Here is a 20,261-nt window from a genome sequence, read left to right on the forward strand (position 1 = left end):
ACTGATTGAGAACCTGTACAAAATGTGACATTTGGCTCCTATACGAGGCAAGTTCAGTCCTAAGGTTGGCCACCTCTGTTGTCAAAGCTGTCACCTGACTGTTTGACTGCGATGATGAAGGGGCTCTAAGTCCGCTGCTGGGCATTCCCTATCCCCCTACAATATGTCCTTGGCCTTCGCCCGAGAGTCTAATCCAAGGTCTTCGTAAGGATCTGAAACCCCGCATCCTCTGGGGGAACCACATACTCGAGCGGAGTATCAGGAGGAAGTTGGGAGGCGAACTCCTGAAGAACCAACTGCCTCTTCTCCATCATCGTCGCCTGTGTAATATAGCATAAAAATATTAACTAAAACATTCATATAATAACAATGAAACTTGAATGCGTAAGATAATAATTAAAATTAAAGAATACCTACATGAAGGGACTCGGCCAACTCATCCCCGGGTCAAACATAAACGTCGCAAAAGACACTAACCCCCTTGAATAGAACAAAAGAAGAAAAATGTTAGTACGAAAAAAAAAATTAATATTAATGACATTTTAAAAATTGAATATAATTTTTTTTTTATTTTTACCCACTGTCGTGCCTCTATCCTATATGAGAAGGGCCTCAAACCAGAATGGGGAAGAATAGTCTTCTTGTCCCTATTGCTCTTGTTAGCTTTCGCCTTCTTTTGTTATACAAAAAAATAAACGTATTAGTTCAAATTGAAATGAAATATAAAAAAAATCAATAAACATTAGTACAAACCGTATAATAATTTTAAACTTAATATAAAAAAAATACCACATAGCCGGGCTCCTGAAAATGACCGCAGAGCCATGCCCAATTATCCTCCTGACCCTCAAACTCCTTCAGGCAACCCTCGTCAAGAACGGCTTGCGGATCATCAAATGTCTGAAAATTTTGGTGCAAGTCGCTCTTCCATTGCTTGTACCGTTCAACGAAGAGCCTGTTGACGTACGCCAACGACTCGTCGTTGATGTCCTTTAAATTGTAGTTCGTCTGCATTGTAACAAATTAATTACATACATTAAGTAATATAAATATATAAAATTTGAAGGAAAAACAATTAAAAGGTAGGATACTTACCGACAACTGTGAGCACATTGCGTTCTCACCTCGTCTGACATCACCTTCCAAGACTTCCATTTCATAGGGCAATAGGTCCGAACGACGTGACCAATGTCGTGGGCCAATGCGCTATGCCACTGATACGGCCATTGTTCACCCGGGTGATCTTCACCGTCTTCAACTGGCAACAAGGTCCCTAGGTGTTTTTCTTGGTTGCAAAGAAATATGTTTGTACCATACTTAGGGCCTCCGTATTTAGATCTTGTATAAATACTCAGGGGACTCAAATGTAATTATGTAATAAAGGAAGAGGCAAATATGTAATAAGTGAGGAGCCCTTATTCTATAAAAGGACCCCTCACTCTCCTCATTAAGGGAGACCATTTCTTAAGCTTCTCATCCTCTCAAAGCTCCCATCCCATGGGATAACAGAGAAGCTCTCTCTCCGTCTTCAACATCTCAGAGAAATACAATAATCAATGTGGACGTAACCCAAACATTGGGGTGAACCACGATACATCTTGTGTTATTTACTATTCTTCCAGTTTCACGGTCGGATTTACGTTGTTCCAAGATCCCTCCGGTTTTGTGCATCAACATTTGGCGCCGTCTGTGGGAATCGACACGAAAAGCTATGTTGGTCCTTTATCAAATTTTCATCTCACCGTGATACCTCACCACCGCATCGACACGCTTCATCTAAAAAATTCTACACCGTTGTGGTAATAGATTTGGTGTTTTTTTTACTTCAAAACCCCAAGACGTCCAACAGCTGAGCAGCCTGAGCTACACCACTCTCCTTCTCTACATTCAACAGCGAGAGACGAGGTTTGGAGATCAATCTTCATCGTCCCTGTACGAGACGCCTTCGTTGACTACAGCCTTCGAACCGCCGTCATCGACCCCAGCCTTGGGAACGCCGTCGTCAACATTTTAGCAGCAACAACAGCAGACGCTATTGTTTAACTTTCAGCAGCCTTATTCTTCTAGCGCCTTAGAATATGAGGGTCCATTCTATATGCCCTCGTTTGAAGAGCCGACGCCTTTCCCTGACATCAATTTGATGAATAAGATTAATCATGTTGCTCTTCTTCCTTTTTCCTTCCCCAGTTAATATTCAAGCTCAGGCAAAAGACCCCGACCCGACCCGACTTCTCCGTCTTTGACGCCACTGGAGCTGACAGCCCATCTTCTTCGTATATCTATCTCCTGCTCCCTCACTTTGCAATCTAATCATTCAGCCCGAAACAAGAACAATCGCAGTGAACCAGCGATGGTAGGAGTAGTGAGGAAGATCAAGTTGGGTTCGCAAGGCCTCGAGGTCTCCGCTCAGGGACTTGACTGCATGGGCATGTCCGCTTTTTACGGCCCTCCCAAGCCCGATGAAGACATGATCGCTCTCATCCACCATGTCGTCTCCACTGGCGTCACCTTCCTCGACACCTCGGACATCTACGGCCCCTACACCAACGAAATTCTCCTTGGCAAGGCTCTCAAGGGAGGGGTACGGGACAAGGTTGAATTGGCCACAAAATTCGGTATCAGCTTTGCGGATAACAAGAGGGAGATTTGAGATAACCCTGCATATGTGAAAGCTGTTATCGAGCGTAGTCTGAAACGCCTTGGTGTTGGTTCTGTTGATCTCTATTATGAGCATCAAGTTGACACCCGTGTCCCTATTGAAGTCATAAAGTTTGCAATGAACTTCATGGAGGCGGCTGAGGCCATAGAGGCTGAGCGGGAACACCTTGCTACGGTTGTCAACTCTGCCGTGAACGTCTGGTCAACTGGCGATATCATGACCTTAACTGCTGCACCAGCAAATCGCGGTGCTTCTCTCTGTCGCCATCCCCAAGGACGACTCCACCTCTCCCTACTTCCGACTGATCCCAAACACTTTTCCTCATTCTCTCGATCTCTGTTCGTGGAGTAAACGAATGTGCTTTTGAAAATGGCACTGTTGAAATGGAAGCTGGCGTCATGGATGACAAAAAGAGAGGTGGAGCTGCTTTTGAGCTCACCATTATTAACCGACCCCGCCAAAGATAACATGCTGTTGATGTCTTCCAGCTGCCAAAAGAGAAAAGTAGAAAGCAGAAAGAAAAGAAAGCAAAGCAGAAAAAATCGAGAAAAAGCAGAAAGCAAAAGGGAGGCTTTTCTCTGCAAGAGCACATGGGAACACTGCAAAAGCAAGGAATAAACATCCACACTGCAAAAGCAATAAACACCCACACTGCAAAAGCAAAGAATAAACACCCACATTGCAAAAGCAAGGAATAAACACCCCACCAGAATGATGTGATTTACTTTTCTTGTTTTTGAATGGTGTGATTTATTTTTCTTATCTTTCGGAGACATCTGTATAAACCCCATCAGAGGGTGTGTGTATATATATATATATATATATATATATATAAGGCAAGCCCAAAATAAATGGGCTGGAATGTTGTGTGGAGGGCGAAGGCCTATAAGCCCAAAATAGCACCAACTAGGTGACCAAAAGTACGTCCAGTACTATAAAAAATTATTCGGCACCCTGTCGCTATTATCACCAACCAGGTGACCAAAAGTACGCCTAATACTACAAAAAATTATTCGGCACCCCGTCGCTATTATCACCAACCAGGTGATCAAAAGTACGCCCAGTACTTCAAATTATACATGAGCATTACTCATGTCAATCATACATAAACATTCATGAGCATTACTCATATCAATCATACATAAACATTCATGAGCATCACTCATGTCAACATTATAAGCATCACTCATGTCAATATCCATGAGCATCACTCATGTCAATCAACATAAACATTCATGAGCATCACTCATGTCAATCAGCTTCAAAAGCTTCATTTACATAGCTCTAGCTTCGAAAGCTTCATATACAAAAGCTCTAGCTTCAAAAGCTTCATTTCATTTACAGAGCTCTAGCTTCGAAAGCTTCATTTACAAAAGCTCTAGCTTCAAAAGCTTCATTTACAGAACTCTAGCCTCAAAAGCTTCATTTACAAAAGCTCTAGATTCAAAAGCTTCATTTACAGAGCTCCAGCTTCAAACCTTCACTTGCAAAGCTTCACCTACAAAGCTTCAGTGTAGGGTATACAAATACCGCCTCTGAACAACCGCCACTTCGGCCCATACATGGATTCAATTTTAAGTCTCCAGCCAACATACTCTATTGACTGAAGACTTGGGGGACTACATTATGTACCATATATTGGGCCTCAACAGGGCCTCATGAAAAATACTTGGGGGACTTAGCCCATTATTTATGTACTGAGGAGCGAGCCCTTATTCTATAAAAAGAACCCCATCACTTTCATTAGAGAGCACCCATTATTCATGTACTGAGGAGCGAGCCCTTATTTTATAAAAGGGACTCCCTCACCTTCATTAGAGAGCATCGCCGCCAGCTCAGCAACCTCGTCGTCGCGAGCATCACTCCTAACCCATCACTTATGTATTGAGGAGCAAGCCCTTATTCTATAAAATGGACTCCCTCACCTTCATTAGAGAGCATCGCCGCCAGCTGAGCAACCGCCTCGCCGCGAGCATCACTCTTAACCCATCACTTATGTATTGAGAAGCGAGCCCTTATTCTATAAAAGGGACTCCCTCACCTTCAACGCCACAAGCCAAGCCAACCAAGGCAACATAAGCCACAAGCCGAGCAGCCTCGCAACATGTGCTACTTATAGTTGAGCATCATTTCACTTTGAGCATTGCCTCATATCAAGTATCAGTTCAAGACGAAATTTCAAGTTTCCAGCGAAAAGACTCTTTTGACTGAAGACTTGGGGGACTACTGTTTGTACCATACTTAAGGCCTCCGTATTTAGATCTCATATAAATACTCGGGGGACTCAAATGTAATTATGTAATAAAGGAAGGGGCAAATATGTAATAAGTGAGGAGCCCTTATTCTATAAAAAGACCCCTCACTCTCCTCATTAAGGGAGGCCATTTCTTAAGCCCCTCATCCTCTCAAAGCTCTCATCCCACAGGATAACAGAGAAGCTTTCTCTCCCTTTTCAACATCTCAGAGAAATACAATAATTAGTGTGGACGTAGCCCAAACATTGGGGTGAACCACGATACATCTTGTGTTATTTACTATTCTTGCAGATTCATGGTCGGATTTATGTTGTTCCAAGACCCCTCCGGTTTTGCGCATCAACAAAATATAAAATTAATGTTAACCCAAAACTAATAATAAATCCTACTAAAATTTCGGCATAACCTCCCTATAATTAAAACATTTCCCAAAAACCTGAAAATAACATAAACAATTTATGTATCCAATAGAATGATCACAACTATTTAATAAAAGGTTTAGAATGATGACAACAATAAACAATATATATAATAACTTAAATGACATAACTTAACAAACTGAACTGAAAATAACAAAACTAAGTTAACCAAATTGTTATCATATTTCATATTTGGTATTCCTTATAAGGTTTGTACTTTTGCCAACATTGTATGCACTATTACAAAATGTAAATACAATCCAACTCCGTGATTTGCATAAGTAAACAACAATTACTTTCAATTCAAGTAAGCATATGCATTTGAAAAGCACAATGATACGTCCGCTTTACACATTTTCTTTCTACTTACCTAAATAACTAAAGATCGAACTTAGAGCAGCTGGAGGTCAAATTTTTGAACAAACTTAAACTACTAAAACTTGGAATTAAGTAGAAAACTTGAACAAAAATTTTACCAAAACCCAAAACAGTGCTATTTGTATTAAAAAGAAACTCTAGATTTGAACAAAATATTTATTTGTTTGTAGATGACAAACAAATAAATATTTTTACTATGAACAAAAATTAGATTTGAACAAAGATTAGTAGAAAAATTGGAATGGCAGGTTCTACTTTACGCCCACGTTTTGGTCCAAAGTAGCTAGAGTTAAAGGAAATCTTTACCTTGGTGTGACCCCAACACATTAGTAGTGGATGTCGATGGTGTGTCAGGTGTGCGGGGGTATCGATGACCACGCCTGGCGCTAACAAGCAGCACCACTGATGAGGCTGATGACGCTGGCACCTGGGAGACCCCGGGACCAACTAGCAAGTGGTCCATTTGTGCAGGAGCAGTGGCAGCTGACGAATGAGCCAGGGGAGGCAAACGGGGTGCAGTCGTTACCGCCTTACGACTTCTAATAAGGTTTAACATCTTACACTTCCATAAATGATTTGGGAGGATGGCTGATCTGTGAGGATTAACATTCTTGTGAAGACGGGTCCTAGTCATTGCCCAGTGATATCCAAACTTGAACGAATAGATTCTTTTTTTCTCGAAAGGCCACACCAACCTATCCTTCAAATTTGGATCTCCAGTATGAATCTCTAAAATCGCATTAAACTCCTTATCCATAACATATGGTTTCAAAAAATCAATGTCCCAAGCTCTATCATCAATACATATCAAATAGCTAACCCTTAGGTTCAATGAGACTTGTGTCGTGCCTAATGGGGAGGGTTGTCTCAAAGGAATGGATAGATGCCATCTATCCACCCAAACCCGTACCTCTTTTCCATTCATTATCTGCCAATGTGCACCTCCACGAATAATTTCTATTCCAACTTAAAGGCTCGACTAAGCCCATGAAACTCTTCCACCTCGCTTTGCATCGAGGAAAAAGCTGGGAAGTATCGAGCTTTAAGTACCAACGCCCACAAGGAATTTGGCTCTAATAGCAACCTCTAACACTGTTTCGCCAAGAGAGTGTCGTTGAACTCCCCAAAGCATCTTAAACCTAAACTGCCATTTTCTTTGGAGCGACCCATTTGGTCTCTTGAGACCCAATGAATCTGATTCTCCCCATCTTTTTGTCCCCACCAAAAGTTTGAAATCATTGCATCTAATTCATTGCAAAGTGTCGTAGGAAACTTGAATAGATTCATAGGATATGCTAGAATTGCTTGCGCCACCACCTTTATTAGAACCTCATGCCCTGCTTGTGAGAGTGTTGAACACTTCCAACCTTGGATCTTTCCCAGTAGCCTTCCTTTAACATAAGCAAGGCCGCTTTTCTTGGATCTACCCCAAATTGCCAGAACACCCATATATACTCCCGGGTTCCCAACTCTCTCCATCCCAAGAATTGCAGCCAGTCGGATTGATAAAGACTCCGAGACATTCCCCCTGAAGAATACACTCGATTTGGACTTATTCACCTGTTCACCCGAGGCTGAACAGTGCTCATCAATTACCTGAATAAGATTTATGCAGTTTCTCTCCTCCGCCTTTAGAAAAATCAAAGTATCATTAGCAAAAAGAATGTGGGAGTAGGACCGGCAAAATCCATTTTAACACCCTCAATTCGCCTCCTATTGCTTGCTTGCTAAATAAGGAGCGATAACACTTCACTGACCAACATGAATAAATATGGGGAAAGAGGATCACCTTGTCTAAGCCCTCGTGATGGAACAAATTTGGACACCGTACTTTCTACACTTATTTAGTGGATCTCACTTAAAACTATTTTGTTCAAAATTTGTAACTTAATCTAAAGCCTATAGCCTATCAGATTAAGTTTTTTCCCAAATTTGTTCTAATTTTTATTAGATCCACGTGGAGGGCCCTACCTTAAACATTATTGACAACGCCTACTGGGAGGCTTACCCTATTTTATTGTCTCGGGCAAGAGATGCCGCCATACATGGCACATATGTCCTCTTGACTCCCATTCTAATTTGTAAGAATTATGAACAAAGACAGATTACCATGTCCTCTATAGTAGTAGTTTGGTTTCGTGTGGTCAGGACGACGTATGTGCCATGTATGACGGCGTCTCTTGATTCCCTGACCTCACATTTCTTTTGCTATATTTGCCGTTCTTCGACTTTCCTTGTTTCACTTGGCGATTTGCCCTGGTTATAATATTTCTAGTTTCTCAAAAAAAAAAAAAAAAAAAAAAAAAAAAACCATTATTGGTTTGGTTTCACTTGTAAGCAACTTATACACTATTCCTTTTAACATGGACATGTATGTGTTTTTGTTCACATTACATTGTATCACTCACACTGAACGTTGTAGTGTCGTTGTACCTATGACGTGGAAGTCCTTATTAAGAGAAAGACTTAATTACATGATACGACACGGATATACCGTCACGCCCATGTCATGTAAGTTATTATGGATCTTGGTAAGATGAGGTGTAAGATTTTGACAAAAAAAAGTGAGGAAATGGTGTCGTTCGTCGTTAGTGTTGGTAGTATTATTGTTTCTTCTACAGTTTAAATGGTCAACTAAACACCCTGAAAACCAGTAAATCAAATGATTGTGGTAGATAACCAATGGTTTCCCAAGGAGAAAAACTTGGAGACTTAGCTTGCTGAGTGGCTCTCCACCATCACTCAAAACTTGCCATGTGTTAAACCAAATTAATATATATATAACGTTCTCTTTATTAACTTTAATCTAAAACTTGAAAAAAAGTTACTACATAAACTAAAATGGAAAAAAACAAATCAAAAGATTTCTTATCTCAAATCACCTCATCCCTCTCTCCCTCTTTCCCGCCCTCACCAACCTAGCCCATTCATTAAATCAATGATCAATTTTTGCCAAAAATACGACTTCCCAGTTCATCAGTCTTTATTCAAAAAAAAAAAAAAAGTTGGAATCAATGATCAACTTATCAAACCTCTTTTTCTAGGCACTGCTTTTCTTCTTTTTGGGAAGAAGGATTGATGGGATTCCAATGTTGAGAAGTCAACGATATCATCCCTGATATCTTGGTTTAGTTTAAGAAACTATTTTGTAATTTACATGTAATTATTTGTGATTATTTGCAATCCTAGAATGTAGGCTAGATTCCTTGATTAGGATTCTCATTGTATAAATTCTCCTTGTATCAATAGAAGAAAATTGCTTTTGCAAAATATTCTTTGCACGATTCTTTACTTGGTATCAAGAGCTAGGATGTACCTAGTTCTTTCTGCTGCCTTTTATCTTGCTATTTTCACATAACTCATTTTTTCCGTCGTCTGCCATGGCCACCGACGTGATTTCTGGAAGCAGTTCCAATGCCAAGGCTGATATTTCCAACCCATTATTCATCCATCATTTTGATCATCAATCCATGATGTTGGTTTTGAAACCCTTGAATGGGGATAATTATTCTACCTGGTCTTGTGCTATGAAGATCTCACTGAGTGCTAAAAACAAACTTGGTGTTGTTGATGGCATTGTCACACAACCTTCCGTCAAGACCAAGCCGGACGATCACGCTTCGTGGCAGAAATGCAAAGACATGATCGTTGCATGGATTATCAATTTCATTGACTTAAATATTTATGATAGTATCTTTTATATGACTGATGCTCATGCGATTAAGGAGGAATTGCATGAGCAATATTTTCAAAGTAATGCTCCCCAAATTTTCTAACTGCAACAGGACGTTGCTACACTCACACAAGATCAACTTTCCATTATTGCATACTACACGAAGATGAAGAGTTTGTGGGTTGAATTGTCATCCCACAATGACTCTATTTCCTGCACTTGTGGAGCACAGAATGAGAGCAACATATTGATGCAGTTTCTCATGGGACTTAATGACTCATATAGTGCCCTTCGAGGGCAGGTCTTATTAATGAATCTTCTACCACAGTTCGTCAGGCCTATGCATCCATTTCTCAGGAGGAGAAGCAAATGAAACTTGCTTTCTTCACGAGTTATTGCAGATAGAGTAGCCATGGCTTTTCTTCAAGATGGCTCGAAGTCATCTTATTCTTCATGCTATTCTAATCGCAAACCTTTTCATTGCACTCATTGCGATCAAGACCACTATACCATTGATACATGTTATCAACTTCATAGGTATCCACCAAGCCATTGTTTGCATAAGGTTAAGCCATAAAAAGGAAGCAGCCGTCCCAAGAAGGAAAAGAGTTTTTCCTCAGCTAATCAAGTATCGGAAATGTAGCTACCAAGGAAGAGATGCAGTCCGTCATGTCTGGGGTTTCTAAGGTCCATTTTCAACAAATTCGTCAAATTATGAATCGCCAGGGAAGTGATGCGCCACAGGCCAATGCAGCTTAGACAAGTTTGTTGAAATCACTTTTGCACCTCTATCGATGGATAATTGAGAGTGGTGCAACATATCATATCACTTCTACACCAGAATTGCTTACTGATGGTGTTAAAAATACAAAAATGTCTAATGTTTTGTTGCCTAGTGGAGAGCAAACCCGCATACTCTCTATTGGTCATATTCCTATGAGTTATACTTTTAAATTGTAAGATGTGCTATGTGTGCCTACTTTTAAAGTATATTTGATGTTAGTGAGTCGTATTACAAGTGGATTACATTGTTTCATAACTTTTTCCCTTCTTGATGTGTCATTCAGGACCTAACGACGAGGACGGTGATTGGTTTGGGTAAGCGAAAAGGAGGGCTGTACTACTTGGTGGCTTGGACTCCTACGATGTCTGACCATCCTCGATGGTTCTGCAACCTTGTCCTCTCACCTACGGAGTTATGGCATCGGTGTTTGGCTCACTTATCAACTCCTAGATTAGCTTTCATGTCAAAACAATTGTTGCATTTTCCTTTTGTGTCCAATAATGCTAACGATGTTTATCCATTAGCCAAGCAAAGTAGATTACCATTTGGTGTCAGTTTTATTTTAACTATAAAACCATTTGCTTTGATTCATTGTGACATTTGGGGTCCTTTTAAAGTTGCCTCTACTTCTAGGGCAAAATATTTCTTGACCATTGTAGACGATTATTCTCGTTTTACATGGATTTTTCTTATGCAACACAAAAATGAAACACAACATATCCTTAAGAATTTGTTCTCCTTTGCCAATAGTCAATTTAATACTTATATTTGTCAAATACGTGTCGACTACGGTGGGGAACTTTTTTCCCTTTGTCTCTTTAAAGATCATTGAGTCATTTACCAACATTCTTGAGTTTATACACCTCAACAAAATAGGGTTGTAGAATGCAATCGCCATATACTTGAAACAACTCGTGCCTTGCATTTTCAAGCTAATATTCTCCTCCATTTTTTGGAGTGAATGTGTGCTCACTGTCGTTCATCTCATTAACCGTCTCCCCACATCGATTCTTTCAAATAAAACACCTTTTGAACGTTTATATTCCAAACCACCCACTTTTTCACACCTTAAGTTTTTTGATGCCTTGCTTTTGCCACTGATACACATGTTTCTCACAAATTTTCTCCACTGCAAACAAATACATTTTTCTACGATATCCAGTTGGTCAGAAGGCACATAAATTATACAATCTCATTACTCACCAAATTTTTACAAGTCGTGATGTTGTCTTCCATGAAACCATATTCCCATATCAAACCTCACTCTCTCCAACTTCACCACAAAATGTGTCTACCCTACTTATTTATTATCCATGAACCTTCCCTCATCCCTAACCTTCTTGACCTAGTGTCACCCTTTGTCATCCACCCTTCTGATCTTCTCGCCAATGCTTTAATTGCGGATCCTCTTACACTGCCACCTTCAGACAATGCAGCTCATGCCGTGCTAACTTCTTTTATTCCAGTGCCTGCAACATCCACTGAACCTGCAGCTATTGACCTGTCCCTACCAACACTTGTCGTGCCTTCGCTTGCTCTAGCACTGGTGCTCCGTCGCTTTGGTTGTCACTCTTCTCCACCACCCAAGTTGCGTGACTATGTTTACCCTACTGTTAAGCTTACCTAAACAAGTTCTTCATCATCTTCGTTGTCTGGTCACACCTTAGGTACACGGTATCCACTTGCTAATTATCTCACTTATCACCGTTTCTCACCTGCACAACAGTTTTTCCTTGCAAATATTGCTCATCATGTTGAACCCCAAACTTTTGAGGAAGTTGCTCATTTCCTTTTGGTAAATCTCCCATTGGATGCCGTTGGGTTTACAAACTCAAGCATTGTTCTGATGGCTCCATTGAACGTTATAAGGCACGTTTGGTTGCCAAGGGTTATACCTAGCTTGATGGTATTGATTTTCATTATACGTTTTCTCCCACTGGCAAAATGGTCATAGTTCGATGTTTATTAGCTCTTGCTACCTCACGTCACTGGTCTCTCCATCAATTAAACATCAACAATGCCTTTTTTCATAGTAACCTTCATGAAGAAATCTATATGACTCCTCGTCTAGGTCTTCGGCGACATGAGGAAAACTTAGTTTGTCACCTTAACAAGTCTCTATATGGGTTGAAACAAGCTTCTCGTCAATGGTTTGCAAAATTTTCCGAAGCTATTCAATCTGTCGGCTATGTACAATCCAAGGTCAACTACTATTTATTTACCTGGAAACAAGGCAAGTCTTTTACAGCCTTCTTAATTTACGTTGATGATATTTTGATTATGGGCAATGATTCGAGTGCCATTGATGCCCTAAAATGGTTTCTTAACGGTCGTTTCAAAATTAAGGATCTTGGCAATTTGAAGTACTTTCTTAGGATTGAAGTATCATGTTCAAAGAATGGAATCTTTATTTCTCAATGGAAATATGCTTTAGAAATATTGAAGGATGGCGGTCTCTTGGGAGCTCGCCTCGTGGAATTTCCTATGGAACAAAATCTTAAGTTATCAGACAATGGTGAAATCCTTAAGGATTCGGCAAAATATAGAAGATTGGTGGGGCGTTTGATATATCTAACGATCACTAGGCCGGATATAACCTATTTAGTGCATGTGTTGAGTAGGTTTATGTATGAGCCTCGCATACCTCACATGGAAGCAGCCATTTAGATTGAATTGGTCTTAAATGCATATTGTGATTTAGATTGGGTAGGATGTTTTACAACACGAAGATCAACTACAGGGTATTGTATTTTTTTGGGCTCTTCATTGATCTCTTGGAGGTTAAAGAGACAAAAGACCATATTTTTGTCATCAGCGGAAGTCGAATATCAAGCCATGGCAGAACTTGTTGTGAATTATCATGGCTATGATATTTATTGAAAGACCTAGGTGTACTGCATCCAAGACTGGCCTTGCTTCATTGTGATAATAAAGCAGCTCTTCACATCGCTGCAAATCCGGTTTTTCATGAGCGAACCTGACATCTAGAAATGGACTGTCATTTCATCAGGGATAAAATACAAGATGATTCAATTGTCACAAGATTTGTTCCTTCTTCACATCAACTTGTAGACGTACTCACGAAGGCATTGGGGAAGGAAACTTTCTCAAGGATTCTTCACAAGTTGGGAATTCTCAACATTCACTCTTCAACTTGAGGGGGAGTGTTGAGAAGTCAACGATATCATCCCTGATATCTTTCTTAGCTTAGGATTCTCATTGATTAGGTTTCTCATTGTATAAAGTCTCCTTGCATCAATAGAAGAAAATTGCTTCTACAAAATATTCTTTGCACGATTCTTTATATCTAACCCTTTCATTTAAATCAATGATCAACATGTGAAGTCTAGTTTTATTATTTAGCTTCCCTTGTCAAATGTTGTAAATTATACCACACATCTTCTAGTTAGTTTTAGGGTTAAAATGCTACTTTTGGGATCATGCTGCCGGAAATAGCATTTCAAGAGCTTAACTTCTCTCATCAAAGGTTTGTTCATACATATGCATTTCATGCCATTATTTCCAGTTCATTCTGTCTAGTGGTTATATCTAGTCAAAACTTCTCGCTGCTTACATACGAGCTAGGTACACACTTTAAGACAACCCATATGGGATTTCTGACAGCCTTTTCCCCGAGAGTGTTTTTCAACCCTAGATCTTTCTAGATTGCTTTTACACGACACGTCGCTTTTCTGGTCCCCTTTCTGTCTGCTAGGGTTTATTTGATTTTTTGGGCCAAGATTGGAAAAGTTTTTTAGAGCTTTATTTTCATCTCTATCTCAGACCTCCTATGAGCATCAAGCTTATTTAATGGGTAATGTTCTTGTTTGAATATTTATAAATCTATCTTTGAATTCGCTTGCTTAAATCTCTTTATATGCTCATTTGTTTTGGTTAGAAGATTTTTATTTTCATAAAAGAGTTGTTTTAGCTTTGAGCTACCTCTTATGATCTTACTTGAAAATCCTAGCCACAAAATCACACTCATGCACTAAATACCCACATCATTGCATTTAGGGTAGCATTGTTTTTGTGATTTTGATCTTTGTTTTTAGGTCAAGTTTTTCAAGCTTCAAATCTTCAAACTGAACTTTTTTGGGATTCGTGTCAATTTCATTTTTCAAGTATTTGATTGGTGAAACTGACTAGACATTGAATCCAGATCTGCATATCATTATCATATCATCATATGCATAGTTTGTGTGTTGGTCTCCATGCCACAAGGTGAAGAGTTTAGGAGGAGCTGCCATCTTGTGAAGACTGGAGATAACACCCTTTTGGTGCCATAAGGTGAAGAAATCATGAGGAGCTGCCACTTCGTGAAGACCGAAGAAATCCATTTTGTGTAAGGCAAGGTTGCATAAAGGTAAAGCTGCTCCGTAGACTAGGTCTAGGAATTGAGATTTGCGTGGTACTTTTTAAGAATGTTGATTATACTAGTGGATTGGACTCATTGGAGAGTCCCCGGTTTTTTAACCCAGATGTGGGTTTTTTCAGGCCAAAAACTTCTTGCATTCTTTGTCTCTTAAGCTTGTCCACATATCTTATTTACTAGTATATGTTTCATGCATCCTATGAAATGTTATTTGGTATGTGTTAGAGACTAAGTTTACACTGCATATTATGAGCAATGATCTAATTTGTTGTTGACTAAGATAACTTGTAGTGAACTAAGTTGGATTCATAGATTTGCGTTTGACTAACTGACGAATTTGTACTTAATTGACTGGTGAGCTTGACTAGTCAATCCAGCATACTTTAATTCATAATTGCTTTGTTATTGTTGTTTGCATAATGAAGCGATATGTTTTTACAACTGCACTTTATATAACTGACTAACTTGTAACTAGTTGACTAGTCTACTGTTCAAAGTTAATTTTTATTTGCAGGATATTCTGTCTTGTACCCAATTTCACAACCTTCAACCCCTGTTTAGAAATACATCTTCTCAATTCCTCAATTCGGAGTTTAGATGTCACTGCTCTTTGTATATTTAATCAAAGTCTTTACCCAGAAACCCTAAAATGATTAGACCAATAAAAGCCCTTTTAAATAATGAAATGAAACAATTAATGAATCGGGACAGGCCGAGCAATGTCTTTGTAGAAAGAACAAGAAGAAAAATTCATTATGCAACTAATCTTTAGTTGAGGGATTGTGATGAACTGGGAAGGGGTGGGTAGTAGGTGTGCGATGGAGATGGGAGGTACTGCTATAACAAAGTCCAATGGTAAGTTGAGCTCAACGTAAGTTTTTCTTCTTGTTGAACTGGGAGGGGGTGAGTAGTAGGTGTGCGATGGAGATGGGAGGTACTGCTACAACAAAGTCTAATGGTAAGCTGAGCTCAACATAAGTTTTTCTTGTTGTTGAACTGGGAGGGGGTGGGTAGTAGGTGTGCGATGGAGATGGGAGGTACTGCTACAACAAAGTCCAATGGTAAGCTGAGCTCAACAAAGTCCAATGGTAAGCTGAGCTCAACATAAGTTATTCTTTTATTCTTTTAAATTCAAAACTAATTTCTAAACTCCCCAAAATGGAAAATAAAATAATTAAAAAATAATCAAAAAATAATTCTAAAAGAGAAGAGGCAATGTCAGTGGAAAATAATTAAGGGTGGGTTTGAGATTGTGGTGCTTTTAAGAAAAATAATTTATAAGAAAATTTGGAACATCAAATGTGTTTGGTAAAACAAAAACAAAATGCTTTTCTAAAAAACTATTGTCAAAGACAGTAGTAATGCAAAGTTAGGGTCTACCATGCTTTTAAGTTTTTTAATTTTTTTAATTTTTTTAAAGTATAGTAATCAGTGCTCATTTAATGAAATTTTCTAATGGTAAGGATACCCCCAACCCCCACATATTTTTCAAAGTTACAATCTTTGCCCGTACATTATTATCTTTGACAATTATTATATACATTAAATACCATACTTTTTGTAGTCAGTTAACATATTCACAACAATCTATATAAAAGTTTACCAAACACTCAAACACTTTTTTTTTTGTTAAAAGCACTTTTGCAAAACAATTTACCAAAAACACTTTTTTGTTAAAAGCACTTTTGCAAAACAATTTACCAAAAACACTCGACAATTTTATTTTACAACTGTTTATTCTTACAGCATAGTAGAAACAAATAATTTTTTTTTAAAGCATAACAATTCCAAACTAGCCCTAAGTACTCAAAAGTGGTGAGCTGTGGGAGAAGGAAAGGGTAGTGTTTAAGGGGTGGACCAAGCCAACTTAGAGCACTTCCACCCTACTAAATTGCCTAAGCAATTACTGTCAGGCTATTGAGCAAGCCAATTATTGCCTTTAGTGAACAGTAACTGCCTAAAACTGTAAATTGAATAACCCAGTCAATTCGTTTTAAAATATTATTATTATTTTTTTATAAAATAATAAAAAAATTTTATTTTAATTATGAATAGGATTTAAAACCAATCTCGTCACGCCACGTAACATTAGTCGAAAGTACAATATTTTTGGATAGATTTTCAACCGATTCCGTAGCACCATGTGTCACAGTTCTGTATTTTTATAATTCTTAAGTTTATTTTTTGATAATTTTTTTAAATTTTTAACTAATTTTTATCAAACTTTTTTTTTTTGTCAAATGATAGATTTTGTTAGATTAACCACTAACAAGGTTCAAATTCACGCTGTATGTAATGGCTCTACTCCTTTCCGCCACTTGTGGTAAAGGACCACTTGCTAATTTTATCAAGCTTCATTATTATGTAGAATATAGTTAGTATTACAAACTTGGACAGCTTTTTCACAACACTTCAGCAGAATCGACCCCCCCCCCGCTTTTTCTGTACATCAATATGTGGAGCTCAGCATGTCTGGAAGCACGGGAGAACGTTCTATTGCTGATGTAGTTAGTGAACCAGCGAAAAGAAGCTGCGCACGAGCGAGCGAGAAGCCATGCACCGGTGAGAGGACGGCCTTATACAGTACATTGTTGTGATAGCCCAAGTAAAGTTAGCTTTTGGCATTCACATTTCGAATCCTTCGAGTGACCTTCAGCTGCCATTCCACCAGCCTACCTAAACGGGCACCCACCCGAGTAGTCGTGACTCGTACTTAGTTTAGTTTTTGTTAGAATATTTTGTTTTTAATATATTTAAATAAATTTCTTTAAAGTTTTGATTTATGATAGCTTTTTAGATTAATATAATTATAATTAAATACATTATTTAATTTAAATATTGTTTTAATTTTGAATTTAAAAAAAATATTTAAGGGGTCTGCTTCGACGAATGTATTCCTTGAGCAAACTTTTATTGTATTTTTTTTCTTTCTTTAAAACGAATTATATGTCGGGCGAATTTTTTATAATTATTTTATTTCCAGAAACTCGACGAAACTGTGTCGTTGAGCAAGGTATATTCGTCGGGCCAGGTTGGTCAACGCTCTTTTACCTGTGACTTTATTTTGTCGATTAACTATGTTCAACCAATGAATGATTATATTTCTATGGGCAAATATTTGAGTGACGAGTTTTGTGAGACGGAATTTTGTTGGGCAAATTATAGGTGACGAAAAGGTATTTGGCCTAACAAGGTTTTTTCATCTGGAAATGGTTTTTTTTTAAATTTTTCTTATAGCGAAATTGGTATTTAATCTGAATTTACTTTTGATTTTTTATACATAATGAAGTGATTTTTGAAGGGAGTACAGAATATAAATATAAGCTCTTAATAGAGAAGCTAATTATAATTATATTATTATGATAAACTCATTATGCAGGTTTGTTATTTGGCCACAGAAATCATTTAGTACTTCAAGGTTCAATGCCGATTATTATGTTCAGGAAAAGAACGTAACAGAAAAGTGTATATCAAGCTAGTGTTAATATTATGATATGGACTTCACTGCTTTGTATGATTGATAGCATTCTCTGTGAAGTCCAGGATAGAAAAGAACGTAACGGATAGAACAATCCATGCTTCAAATGCTCCAACGGATCAAGGCACAAAACCTTTTTTGAAGTAAAAAAGTCACTTAAATGATCTCAAAGCAGTGGAGAGAAACTTATAATTACTTCCGGAATATTTGAGATACAACTTGAGCTAATAGAAGGAACGAACGACGGAGTAGGGCAACAAAATAATAGAAAGGTTGAGGATTATAAGAGCAATAATTGAGACTTGATGCCCCACAGAGAAAGGGGCACAATCGCCTTCGCATGACTAATGAAGCCGGTGAGTCGATGACAATGAGATGATGAACCAGAGCCACATATAGTGGCAATGTGGAAGTCACGCTCGTGTCCGAATTTTTTCCTTAACGCCACAAATGAATTGAGATAAATTTCTTTCTGATGACCCATTTACAGCCAATGCGTCCTCTGAAGTTTGCCTTACTTTCTTGATCTGTTTCTGTAATCCATCACCCGAATCTCCACACATCAGACGGTTGATCTTCTCCCCTACTTCTCCCCTTGTAACGAGTTTAACTGTATCACAAAGATTTAGTCCAATCCCCCAATCATCAACTACTAGTTTCCTATTAGTGATTTGGTCAGTCCATAGAGGAAAACACAACATGGGAACACCACACCGCATACTTTCAAGTATGGAATTCCATCCACAATGTGTTAAGAACCCTCCTATTGCTGGATGCAAAAGCACCTCAATCTGAGAGCACCATGGCACCATCAACCCTCTATCTTTAGTCTCGTCCTCAAATCCGACCGGCATGATACATGTTTCATCATAACTTGTTGTGTCCGGTCGAAGCACCCAGATGAAACTCACTTTACTAAGCAAAAGTCCATGAGCTATTTCTTCGAAATCATTTTTAGTAACTTGACCATAGCTTCCAAATGAAATGAACAAAACTGAACCATGAGGCTTAGTGTGGAGCCACTGAGTACAGTCAAACTCTGACATTAAATTGGTAGCCACCATACCCTTAGTAGGTTTATTGGAGAGAACAGGACCAATTGCATAGGTGGGTTGCTTCTCTTGCAAGGCTGAGAGGGACTCGGATTCAAGTTCTTGCACTGTATTACACAATATGAAATCTGCCCCTTTCACTTCCTCGTATGCCTTGTATATGACGCGGTGCATCGGTGTTGATATATCTGTTTCTTGCAAGTTTGACATCAAGTCCTTTGGTTCAATAGCCTTCACTCCAGGTATGTAATCGATGGTGCCCTCACGATTATCTAATAAATGAACCAAAAAAATAAAAGAGAAGTGTAATAGGACATTTTCTCTTTTTAAAACGTCAGAACAAACTATCAATTATTGAATTCTTGTTCAAATATGTGATTGTAATGTAACGGATGAAAAATAGTATGTGATCTAATTGACAGTCTAGCAACAAAACATAACATTAGGCATAGGTATACTGCAATATAAGAATTTAATACATCAAAGCGAAAGGCGATCTATGAGAAGGATATTGCATACCTTGAGAACCAAAATGACCATTTTTTATGAGGAGGTCCAAGTGATAGTAGATGTTAAAAACTAGAGCTGGTTGAGTCCAGAAAGAAATATGGACAAGATTGTACTTGTTGGCTATGGTTGCTGGCCAACAGTGGTAGGTATCAGCGATCAAGCAAGAGATTGAGGGGTCAGATTGGACTAAATCTCCAACAAGTTCATCAACATGAGCAGGGAAGACATGCAAAGAACACTCGAGAAATTGGTCGAGATTCTGAAATCGGTTGAAGGCTAATGGAAGACCATCACTCACCGTTGTGTAACGTATGTCTAGGCCGGATTCCCGCACTTTGGAGAAGATGTCATCTTGATCTCCAGAGTTGTTGTTGGGTTGTGATTTGAGTAGCTGGCGGTGAACACATTTGGTGTTGACAAAAGTGATGGTGAAACCATTTGATGCAAGCTTCATGGCTAGATTGGTGAATGGGATTACATGGCCTTGGATAGGAAGAGGCACCATGATTGCGTGAGGCTTTGAGTGATTTTCCTCCATTTCTCTCTCCCTCTCTCTTTCTCTCTCTCTCTCTCTCTCTCTCTCTCTCTCTCTCTCTCTCTCTCTCTCTCTCTCTCTCTCTCTCTCTCTCTCTCTCTAACACACAAAGTTTTTGACAGCCTGTATGTACTCCATATACA

The 20,261-nt window shown here is 38.8% G+C and overlaps 1 protein-coding gene and 1 pseudogene across 1 annotated transcript; one reads left to right on the forward strand and one right to left on the reverse strand.

The window, feature by feature from the left end:
• The first annotated feature begins 2,300 nt into the window (after window positions 1–2,300).
• Window positions 2,301–3,010, forward strand: LOC126592198 (probable aldo-keto reductase 2; annotated as a pseudogene).
• Window positions 3,011–18,182: 15,172 nt separating this feature from the next.
• LOC126592067 (UDP-glycosyltransferase 86A1-like) lies at window positions 18,183–20,261 on the reverse strand. Its single transcript, XM_050257823.1, has 2 exons — window positions 19,593–20,261; window positions 18,183–19,345 (listed from the first exon to the last, which is right to left on the reverse strand). The coding sequence occupies exons 1-2, from the start codon at window positions 20,119–20,121 to the stop codon at window positions 18,435–18,437; spliced, it is 1,440 nt and encodes a 479-aa protein (XP_050113780.1). The 5' UTR covers window positions 20,122–20,261; the 3' UTR covers window positions 18,183–18,434.

Source organism: Malus sylvestris, chromosome 12, assembly GCF_916048215.2.
Source record: "Malus sylvestris chromosome 12, drMalSylv7.2, whole genome shotgun sequence".
NCBI classification, from domain to species: Eukaryota; Viridiplantae; Streptophyta; class Magnoliopsida; order Rosales; family Rosaceae; genus Malus; species Malus sylvestris.